The sequence below is a fragment of the Coffea eugenioides genome, unplaced genomic scaffold (genome assembly GCF_003713205.1).
Source record: "Coffea eugenioides isolate CCC68of unplaced genomic scaffold, Ceug_1.0 ScVebR1_791;HRSCAF=1529, whole genome shotgun sequence".
NCBI lineage: Eukaryota > Viridiplantae > Streptophyta > Magnoliopsida > Gentianales > Rubiaceae > Coffea > Coffea eugenioides.
The window spans coordinates 8,224-19,868 of NW_020864661.1; the positions used below are offsets into that span (position 1 = coordinate 8,224).

Below are 11,645 nucleotides of genomic sequence, written 5' to 3' on the forward strand. Positions count from 1 at the left end.
TTCATTTTGAGTATTGTCTCCACAAAAGTCTGCACTTTTCTTGCTATCTTCCTTGAAATAGCCTGGAGATCCCAGCTAGGCGTGGTGACATGAGATCAAGGAGGAGAAAGCCAGGAAGTACAGCAGACTCGAGTTCATGTGCAGCAAAGCGGACGTGGACTTCGTGTGAAGTTATACAAGTCGGACAAAGTCTCAAAGGGAATGCTGCCAACTACCAGGATATTGCACACAATGATTCAGAACTCAGAAAATGGGAATTCTTGCTTACGGTTTCGATATTTCTCAACTGCATACACTAAGAAATCAGCCTTTGTTCTTTTCTTTTCCCGGGTACTTGGTAGGCTCTCAGTCCATGGCTTTTTTTTTTTCAAAAAAAAAAAAAAAGGGCTCATCATCTTTTTTGAGGGAATTGAGGCAACTGAATTGCTGTTGAATTTGTTTATGCTTCGTTGTAAAAGGCCCTTATGTCTGTCCTCCAAGAATGGTTTCATATCATGCGTCAAATTTGATGTTGCTCCCTAAGGTGGGATTTTCGTCTGCCAAAGAGTAAAGGTGCAAGACTTCCAGGAATCGCAAATGTCGAATCAAATAATCCACAACCAGACGTGGAAGGAGAGTGGATAAAAATCACCAAAGCCTCGTCCACCCAAGTGTCCTATATAAGAAAAATGATGGGAATACAAGGTTACATTCAGAAAACATCAATAATAATTGATGACTTCGTGTAAATTCTTTCAAGTGCTTGATGAATCCGATTTTAGTGACTGTTTGCTCTTTATTTTTTATGATTCTTTTTTCTCAAGGAATTGTAAATCTTACTTCATTTTAACCAAATGTTGCTTCGCTGTAATGAAGAAGACCTCGTAATACTGTCCATTACCCTTTTCAACTTCTAGACAACTTCTTGTAGCTCAACTAATAAGCATTTGACTGGCCCTTCCAATGGGAGCACTCGGATTAGAGTTCAGCTGCCAGGTAAAGGCCCAGTAGAAACTAGAAAGCTGATTAGTGCCCTTCAAATTGATTTAGGCTCCTCTTCTCCTACACTTTTGGTCACAAGCAGAGAGAAAAAAAAAGGCCTTTTTCATAAAATAGCGTCCATAATTACAAGTACAGTAAAATATAGATGAAAAATAAAGCTAATCATGGGTATCTGTCTTTCTTGGATTCTCTTTTTCCCTTGGAAATTGGCTTGTGGTAGCTTCACTGAAGCTACGAGTCAAGAAAGGAGAAATTTCCAAAAAGATGATGAATTTTAAAAAATTTCTGCTAATGAGGCGTTTTAAGTGTAGAATTCTGTCATGGGGTCTTTGCATTCAGCAAATGCGAACTCTTGAGCTCGCATTTGCTGAATGCGAAGTCACTTTAAATTTTCAACCCACAAAATCCAAAAAAAAAAAGGAAAACCAAACTTCGCATTTGTCAAATGCGAGGTCTGGTACCTCACAATTGATATAGACAATGCAGAAAATACAAAGTATTTCACACTTGCCAGCTTCACGCATCAAATGAATTCATCTACATTCAAAAAGTATCGGAAATCAAAAGGAAGAAAATATGTCCAACAACTTCTTCACCATTTAAATGAAGCATTGCATCAGTGAATATACGAAATAAAATAGAAAATCTGTATAAAATTGGACAGCGGCAAATGGGTCCAAGATAAAGCTGTAGCAATGCCACCCTCCCTGGCTTTTGGACCTCGTCTTGCAGATTTCCAGCAAGATGTGTAGCGCAAATGCGAGCTTCAACTCGGACCTCTTGGGCACAGCCAAATCAATCCAAAATCCCTCTAGTTCAGCTGTAGTACAATGGGATTGGCTTTTGCAAGGATTACGCTGGCGAAGTGTCATCAGTTTTTGGTTCATCTGCCTGTTCCCAATTTTTACCGGCGGCAGTGAAGGGTGTTGAATATGTTGGTTGTTGGGTCTGCGAAAGAACGACAGAGGTGGTTTATTTATGCGAGGTCTTCCAGCTCATTTTTTCGTAATAACTTTAGAATTTATCCTCAAGAAAGCCTACGACTTTAATTTACGGTCATGGGTACGAAATTTTTTGTCAAGACTTCCATATCTGTCATGCAGTACTACCAATCAGAAACAAAATGGGTGGACACCTAGCAATGTGGATATAATGGAGGACTAGACCACGTAATTTTAACTACGAGCACTGGAACGGTTGAACCCATATCTTGTCAAAACTAGGAAAGTAAGGCGATTCTCTTCCATTAGTCTTCTACTTCTTCATGATTAGTTTCTTGATTAGAGCTTACGACTGATCTGCATCCGCTTAATCTCCAAGTGGGATTCTGTGATTTTCTCGTATGAATGCTTTTAGTTGAGTTATCATACAGTTGAGCTTGAGCATACTCTTGACAATTTCTGAAATGTTACTGAAGAAATCAGGTGATTAGTTTTTGTTGTTTATGCTGGTTCTTGATGGTCCATGTTTCTCCATGATACATCTACAGGTACAAATTTCTTATAGATTTGCAGAGGGAATGTGAAGATGAACAGCATTACTCATTTTAGCCCTCCACATGAGCTTAAGCGAGAGGAAATGGTTATACGGAGTTACGAGAAATGTAAACTGTGTCAGCAAGAGGTTCTTCCAGGAGTGGTATATAGGTGTGAGAGACCTAAATACTTGGTTCATGGAAGCTGTGCTGAACTTCCATGGCATCTGAGGCATCCCTTTCATCCTGATCACACTCTTACTCAATTTGACATCGCACCTGACTCCAAAAGTTGCAGTGTTTGTGGTGACCATTTTGGGGGCTGCGCTTACCGGTGCTCTGAATGTGAATTCGTATTGAATCTTTCTTGTGCTGCCTTGACACCTTCCAGGATTAGGGGTCCAGAACTTAAGATTAATCATCAGCATCCCGTTACTGCTTTTGACAAACCAAAAGACCACAAGTATTCCTGCTTTATTTGTGGCGAACCTTTTGGATATTATCAAGCTATCTACTTTTGTTCGGAATACAAACGTTTGATGCATGAATCATGCTTCACAATTCCACAAACACAAATCGAGCGTCCCTTTCACCGCTGTAAACGCTCAACCACCTTGACCTTTCTGCTTCGTACTCTTCCGGACAGGCTCTGCAATCTTTGCGGTCAATGGCCAAGTCCGCGTTTTTTTATTCCAATGTTCCTCGTGCGACTACTGTGAAGACCTTGATTGTGCCAAGTTGGTGCCAACAATCATGGACTCCGACAGACCTGATCATGGATACATTGAAGTTCAACCTACAAGCCACGACCATCGTTTGATTCAATGTAACAGTATAAAGAATTTCAAACGTAACTGCTCTGGTTGTGGACTACCATTCGATGATTCCATTGACGTTTGCCTTCATTGCCGTGCATTGCTACATGAATCGTGTGCTAACATGCCCGAGAAGGTCATACACTCTTTTCACCCTCAACCTCAACATTGCCTTACCCTTTTTGATCGTAGTTCGAGTCTCCTTTATGCTTCCGTTTTCTGTAGTGCATGTGGTGTCCCTAAAAACCTCATTTACATGTGTCAGAAGTGTAATTTTAGCTTGGACATTAAATGTGCTACTGCAAAGCACCCCTTAATTAGGTCTAAAATTCATCAGGATGATCTTGCTTACTTCAACAACACATCAGACAACTGAGACATGAGCAAGAGCTGTTGGCGACTAAAGTTGCCTAAATTCAGATCAATCAAATGATTTATAAATGTTCTAAGGCCACAGTTCCACCAATATTAATGTTGTATGTTGTTTTTTAAATATAACAATCCATTATCTTAGCCCCTGAGTCGGAAGCCTCTGCATTTGATCATAGTCTAATTACCCATGCTGAAACTGCAACCACAGCTAGAAACCCACACAGGATAGCAGATGCAAACAAAAAAGATGGGAGTGTATGCCTCTTATTTGTAGCTGCTCACCTACTACTTGAGATACATATGGTGCTGTAGGAACTATTTATAAAAATATATAAAAGAATTATTCAAAAAAATAAATGCCATGACTAGAGCCAAAGGAGAGGAGACATAACAAGAGACAACCTTGAATGAGTAAATTTTTGGGTTTACCAGTAATAGTTCACGTGCTTTGCACATTATTGTAATATTTTAAAATATATTATTCTTTAGATACTAAAATTTTTTTATGAAATTTTGATCACCAACATCATAATAATAGTATTTTTATATTATTTATTTTTTAAAGCTAGTTACTTTTAAAAATTTTATTAAATGAAAAGAGACAGAAAACATTACAATGTAGTTGACATATCCCTTAGGATTAAATTTGAAATTATGATCCAAACACTTTTTGATTTATAGCTTGAACTCTAACATATCAAATATTGATAATATCATGTTTTACCAAAATTATTGTATATTCATGATTCTATTGCATATAAACCACAATCATCACAATTTTTTATAAATGAAGAATATAATTAAGTTAGAAAATTAAACATACATGTAATTTGAATTCTTTGTATCATGTTAATTCTATTTTTGTCAATAATGGAGTCTAAATGATCTACCACGTAAAGTTTTTTTGGTTTGTACATTCTAAGAATTGAAATTTTATAGATAGAGATAGTTGAAGTTTTTTCTATTTTGCTTTTCTTTTATTCATGTTTTTAGCAGAATCCAATGCGAAACAAAAGCAACAAGTCTACTTTTTTCATATAAGCACAATATTTTTGGTTTTACTATTAGTTGTTTCGATGATCATGGAATTGGAATGAGAATTGTGGCCAATTAATAATTTTAATATTAATTTTTTGGTATTTTATTTTTTAATTGCCAACTTTTAATCCATAACCGCTATCATTATTATCAATTATTGGAATGCACTAAATATGTCTAATTACAATTGTCACTATAAATGAAATTTACTTAATTTTAAAGCTTTTCATTTCATAACCGCTTCCATTATTCACTAATGTTGCAATACAATAAATATATGTAATCGTTAGAAAAAAAAGGGTAGTTTGGACATCACTAAAAACAATTTGGATATCATTTTCATTTTATCATTCTTCATTTTAAATTTACCCTTATTATAATTCTTATTTTATCATTAGAGATGACTTCTGACTTGATGGATGGACTTGGTTTGCTCAAACCAATATTGTTTGTATTCCCCGAGATCGGAGTCATTTTGATGTTGTCTTTGATATTATTTGAATTGTATTCTAGTTTTTTAATTCATTTGCTATTTACTTTATGTCATTTTATAAATAGTTTACAAATTTTTTTAATTTTTTTTTGTTTTGATCAGTTGCTATTAATGATGATAGTGGTTTGTATGGTTCTATTTTAGATTTTTTTTTTCCAATTTAATACTGCTATTTCAATTATAAAGGTGTCATCAATTTTTGTATATTGAAATTCCATTGGATGCAACATAAAAAATTCTTCATATTGGAAAAAAATGCATAATTGTAAAATTTACTCGTGATATTTTTGTATACAGATGAATAAAGATTCTCTTGTCCTTATATGTTTTTTCATTTTCTAGAGAGTATCTATTTTTTGAAATTGATTTTTCTTCTTACAATGACAACTAATGACTCATGAGAAAATTTTCCTGCTTCAATTAAGAAATTTTGATATGTATAATAATTGAAAATGGAGTCCAAGAGTAGATAAATAGCTTTTAATAAGCAATTTTTAATTCTAATTACCAATACTATTAAAATGTAATCAATTGGAGTGTTTTATTTCTTTTAATTAGTGCCATATTAAAATGCAATAATTCTAATTAAAAAACATGAGGTAATTTAGGGATAACAAAAACTGAGATAAAAAAGTGCTTACACTTGTAGTCCCTAAAACCAACATTCATACTTTTTATATAGTTGTGATAATGATAATGATAATGATAATGATGATATGAAACTTGGATGCCAAATAGACAATGACGTGGAAACAGGTCTACTTAGCCTTTGTACCTGTGATAAAAATTTCATATACAACACCCTTAAATTACTGCAAAATGCAAATACGAGAGCTAGCATCTACATCTTAAGCAATCAGTTAATTCAGCTGCTATATCAGACAATGAATCCTCTAAAATTATATAGATGCTTTCTGCAGCAACTTTTCCTAGCACTGTGGACGAGAATTAGTGGACCATCTCAAGTCTTCAATGAATAACTCTGAACATACACATTGCAAACAGGTTAAAGTATCAACTTGACGGAATTTGCCTGCAAAAATAGCGGGTATTCTAGTAGGAAGAACGCTTGAAGAACATCCATCATGGTCTTGTAACCTACAGCAACTCCAAAAGCCCTGAAAAAATTCTTTCTACATTTTCAAATTGCAATGCCAGATGGTGATTAGCACTCAAAAGTCATCGCCCACTAGTGGAGGGACAAAACTGTAACCTTGAAGCGTCTGCTCAAAAATGTGGCCTATTTTAAGTAAACTTTCCTGCAATAAAATGCAAAACTGTTTATGTAACTTATGCTTGCCTTGAAAAACCATTAACTACAAAAAAGATCACCCAGAGGACCATGAACAGATAAGACAGAGCAAATCGCATAGCAGATAGTTACGGTACTCAAATATAGATCCTTATATACAAAAAAAATCCAACACCAACCTCATCAAATGCTGCTCCAATCATTTGCAAACCAACAGGAAGAACAGATGATCCTTCTTCAACAAATCCACAGGGTAAAACCAATGCAGGTAAACCAGCCAAGTTGACATTGACCTGCATCATACGTAATGTTATAAATGGAAGAAGAAAATCTAAAAACAGTTACTAGTTCTCTGTCCAGTATTTCAATCTGGGATTGCTAATTCATGTATGATGAGGACAAATACAACAGGAGTACAGGATCCATGTCATTGCAAGTTATATAACTAACGAATGCCAAAAATTTAGAAGTGCAACCTTCTAAATACTTACAAATCACTTCCATAATGAACAAATAAAATGGCGAAAACAGGCAATGGGAAACATCAAACTATAACAAATTTACTTAATAAGATACCTCCACTCAAACATGGAATCATATAATAAGCTTTGTGCAAGAGCAAGCACTTTTAAGGTACAACCATCATAATCTACTCACTCCCACTAATAGCTTTGCTCAACTAGTGTGACCTTCATCTTCTTGTAGTAGTAATATATTTCCACACCAAGGTAAGTCATATGTTGCACAATTTTGATCCATTGCCAGCTTTCAAATTTCTCCAAGTTACATACTTCTGGGATTTTATCTCATGATCAATTTGCTTTCATGTCCTTAAAATGCATATTTCTCACCCCAAGCTACAATAGAGCTGGACTCATTTAAGGTATTTAGAGAAGACATGGATGCAAATGCACTAGCTTTAGGAACTGAAAATAATCACAAAATAATCCAGATTAGGTATGTCTATAACCCCAATCTCTTACAGAATTTCTACAGTGAATACTTACAGTCATGATGTCACCTGCATACATGGCCAACGGGTCATTTTTCTTCTCACCTGTGCATAGCAAATTAATGTATATAATCAGCTGCCTTAAAAAGAAAAAGAATATAGTTTTACATCAAAGATAAATAGAATCAATTGAAAGAACAGCAAAAAGTGAGTGAAAATCCATGTATCATACCAATCTTATAAGCAACAGATGGTGCTGCAGGTGAGATCAGAACGTCATTTTCTTCCAAAGCTGCTCTGAAGCTCTTCTGAACTAAAGTCCTAACCTAAGAGATGGTCATAATCATTCTAGTAAATGTGCTGCATAAGAAAACCAACCCAACACATTGCGACACTCAGCATATTATAGCTCCTTGAAAAACATCAAGCCTCCTGACAATATATTTTGACCTACAGGCTTTACCAACAAAGGCCACAATATGAGTAAATTACTTTTTTAATCTTTTAATGTTTGGTTTTATTTATTCAATTTTTTTGGGCCACAATGTATTTTATTGTTTTATTTATTCAATGTTATAGGGGTGTGTGTGCACAGACATACACAAGCATGAGTTCGAAATTATATCACGCATTAAGGAAAAGACTGGAGAAAGATTGTGGAGGAGGTAGAGGTCAATAGGATTTTTAAAGACTCCAGCTTCAAGGCAAGATCACAATCTGAATGCAACTCCGTATCAATAGACATACATTCAATTATATTTGACAAAAAAAGGCACATTCATTACTTTACCTGCTGGGCACGCTTGTAATATGCATCATAATATCCAGCTGAAAGTGCATATGTCCCCATTAGAATTCTAAGTTTAACCTGAGAACAAGAAATCAGATGTTAGCCTTAGCCAGGCACCACAACTAAAGCAGATGTCAGTACTATTTCCTTAAATGCTACAGGATAACTCATGCTATGACAACAGATACAAGTTTTGCTCATTTTGGAGGGGTGGATTGCAGAACTATGGTACTAGGACTATTCTCTTTGCCCTGCTGTACTGTACTCATGTTGGACAATCATTTTGCACTAGAGTACCCGTGTCCTTGAGACTCCCATACCCAACTCCAAGTAACATGGCTGCATAATATCTTTCAGTAGAATAGATGATGCATACCTCAGAACCAAATCCTTCAGCACGAGAATCCCCATACAAGGTACTTAGCTCATCAGCAAAGACCTGATTTCCAAACCTGAAAAGGTAAGACATTTAAATTAGACAAGACAACTAAATTGCCACTACTACTTGCTCAGTGGTCCTAACATCTCTTCCCAATCGTTAAGAACCCAAACCAAATAGTGCAAGAGAAATCTGAAAAATAAACAAAACTCCAAGTTTTACCTAACTCCATCATAGCGGGCTAAGTTTGAGGATGATTCGGATGAAGCAAGAATGTAGTATGCTGGCAAACCAAGGGAGAAAGATGGGAATGAGACCTGCGAGTTGTAAATATCAGATGCTATACTTTTGTTGATTCACACACGAAACTGAAGACAGGTGAACATTCTACTCAATTTAAAACATAATAATAATAATAAAAAGAAGATCACCTCAGATATGGTACATCCCAAATCCTCCAAGTGAGAAACAGAACGTTGGAGTGACGAAATTACATCTGGATCAACTCCATCCACAAGGGTTTCACGGATGACACCTACTCTAAGTCCTTTCAAAGGTTTAGAATCCAAATAATCCTTGGGAATAAACTGGGATGCAAAGTTAGGAATTCCCTGAAAAGAAACATTCCCATCAATGTAGCAATATCATTTTGATACTAGTCAGATAAAATATGTACACTTGACACTAAAAGCGACATTTACAGAAAAGCAGGCAGCACCAACATGCTGCTCTTAAGCAGTGTCTTCCACAAATACAGTTAATAGACATTCACTACAAACTTAAGTTGATTCAACTTCCTCTTAATATATGTTTTTTCTGGCTTCAAATAGAGTATAAGACACATGCCCTTACGTAGTACAGGTAGAGGATTTGATAGTTGGTATGGTACATATTTGAAGTTAGGTATGTAATACCTACGATGATATTAAGTTCCACAAAGAAATTTATTCACAACAAGGAAAAGAAACTCACTTGTTTACTACTAGTGGCATCAAATTTATCATGACCTGAAACTGCCTGAAGGACTATCCCTGTATCAGCAACTGATGAACCCAAGCATCCAATGACATCTAGAGATGATGCATAAGCAACAAGGCCATATCTTGAGACACGACCATATGTTGGTTTGAGTCCAACAACACCACAAAATGATGCTGGTTGCCTAACACTTCCACCAGTATCAGTTCCCAATGACACAGCACACTGTTGAGCAGAAACAGCTGCTGCAGAGCCCCCAGATGATCCTCCTGGTACCCGAGATAAATCCCAAGGATTAGCTGTCACCTATTGAAGATGAAGATGCATCACCTGAGCAAACCATTTCAAATTACAAGTCGCAGGTTTTAGAACCAACTCATGTTCACAGCTGAGAAACTCAAGTTTACATGAGAAATAGGGGGTTACTAATGAGATTGTCAAAGAGAACGTGCAGCAATTCCAGTCATCCTACTGCTATTTAAACTACCCAGGGAGAAACAGCAATTATTTGTGATACCAAATTTGCATTGACAATACCAAGTGGAAAAGAGGCTTTTCTTTTCTACCGCAACACATACTTTAATTCATTTAAATGCGAAAAAGTAAAAACAAGCATTTTTAACTCCTCTCAGATTCAAATTACTAGTTTCAAACTTCAAACTTAGCACCAGCATCCAAGTCCAAGTTAAACCAAGTATATGTGGAGTAACAGAGTGAGTATCCAGACTACGCATAATACACTACATTTCAAAACCCAAATCCAACCATCCATTTTCAGACCATTCAAATATTCAAGAAAGCTCTTCATTTCGCACAGATAACACGTCCTAAAATACTTTAATGAGTTCCCCCCATTTTATGGCGTTAATGAGTCACACTGTCTTAAGCATTATTTACCTTAATTTCACAACTTGACTAACCTTGACCTAGTCTCCAATGCAGCGCTCACTCAAAACCACTGAACATACAAGCTTAAATCACACTCAAGTCCATAGAAGCCATTTGTTTTCCATACCATATCTGATCAGACGTACAAGTGAGCTATCAGATATCTACAAAATTTAAATTAAAAAAATTCCGGCTACAAACACCCAATGTAATTACCTAAAAACTCAAACTTGTCTGTTTGTAGAGAGCAAAAATCCCAACTTTGATCTCATTTCTAAATAAAACTGCATTTACACAAAATCTTAGAAAAATGAGTAACTAAAGAAAAATGATAAAGGTAAAACTTCTCGCCTGATAACCAGAGGCTTCAGTAGTACTGCCCATACCAAACTCATCCAAATTAGTCTTGCCAACAATGATAGCGCCATTTTCCCTCAACTTTTTAACCGCCGTAGCATCATATGGCGGAGTATAATTCTCCAAAATCTTGGACCCGGCAGTGGAAGGCATATCTGAAGTGCAAATATTATCTTTTACCCCAGCAAGAACTCCAGCAAGAGGGCCCAATTCCTCATTGTTCTGAATTCTCCTGTCAATTTCTTCGGCCTGTTTCAAAACGGCATCTTCCGGGGATACGTACAGGAAGCTCTTGAGTTGGGGTTCGGTGCGGCGGAGGCGGCTGAGGAAAGTCTTGGCTATTTCCACCGCTGTGGTCTCCCGGGAGAGAAGGGATTTACGGATTCTGAGAATTTGGGAAGTGGGTTGGGGGGAGGAGGGTGTGGGGACAGGGGTGGTGGAGGTTTGGAGGCACCTGAGGGGGATTTGATGGAGGGTTGAGAGGCGGAGAAGCCTCGGATTTTGGATTGAAGACAGCATTATTGTTAGCTCGTTTCTGAGGAGGGAAAGAGGAGGAAAGGCAGAGGATTTATGGGTTTATGGCAGCTGTGGGTTTTTGCTGAATTATCCTCTTAAGAGGGATGGCTAAAGCCCAGTCTCTTAAAGACGTGATCGTGTGAGTGAATTAAAGACCTCTGCCAAGTTAAAGGCGCAAAGTGAATGCGAAGCGTCTAACGTGCCTTGCTAAATTAAGAACGTATTTCATTTCTTCAAATTGCTGTTCATTTTGTTATCCTCAAAAGAAGGGAAAAAAAACGTAATAACCTTTGTCATTTAAGATATACAAATAGAAATGTGGTTCCTTAACCCTTCTGTTTTTCTTCATAGTTCTACACT

General features: G+C 36.5%; 2 protein-coding genes across 2 annotated transcripts; one reads left to right on the forward strand and one right to left on the reverse strand.

Annotated features, from left to right (window-relative positions):
* Positions 1–2,508: 2,508 nt before the first annotated feature.
* LOC113758939 lies at positions 2,509–3,646 on the forward strand. The gene is made up of 2 exons (XM_027301609.1): positions 2,509–2,989; positions 3,102–3,646. The coding sequence occupies exons 1-2, from the start codon at positions 2,509–2,511 to the stop codon at positions 3,644–3,646; spliced, it is 1,026 nt and encodes a 341-aa protein (XP_027157410.1).
* A 2,382-nt stretch (positions 3,647–6,028) lies between these two features.
* Positions 6,029–11,348, reverse strand: LOC113758944 (glutamyl-tRNA(Gln) amidotransferase subunit A, chloroplastic/mitochondrial-like). The gene is made up of 10 exons (XM_027301616.1): positions 10,764–11,348; positions 9,519–9,830; positions 8,978–9,157; positions 8,769–8,863; positions 8,544–8,619; positions 8,168–8,245; positions 7,610–7,703; positions 7,433–7,482; positions 6,605–6,718; positions 6,029–6,432 (listed from the first exon to the last, which is right to left on the reverse strand). The coding sequence occupies exons 1-10, from the start codon at positions 11,286–11,288 to the stop codon at positions 6,346–6,348; spliced, it is 1,611 nt and encodes a 536-aa protein (XP_027157417.1). The 5' UTR covers positions 11,289–11,348; the 3' UTR covers positions 6,029–6,345.
* Between the last annotated feature and the right edge of the window lie 297 nt (positions 11,349–11,645).

Coding starts and splice junctions, on each gene's coding strand:
- LOC113758939 (XM_027301609.1), top strand. CDS start 2,509: ATGAACAGCATTACTCATTTTAGCCCTCCACATGAGCTTAAGCGAGAG. Junction 2,990..3,101: donor CTTTTGTTCGGAATACAAAC/GTTTGATGCATG, acceptor TCTTCCGGACAG/GCTCTGCAATCTTTGCGGTC.
- LOC113758944 (XM_027301616.1), bottom strand. CDS start 11,288: ATGCTGTCTTCAATCCAAAATCCGAGGCTTCTCCGCCTCTCAACCCTC. Junction 9,158..9,518: donor ATGCCACTAGTAGTAAACAA/GTGAGTTTCTTT, acceptor GTTTCTTTTCAG/GGAATTCCTAACTTTGCATC. Junction 6,433..6,604: donor TTGGAGCAGCATTTGATGAG/GTTGGTGTTGGA, acceptor ATTTTATTGCAG/GAAAGTTTACTTAAAATAGG.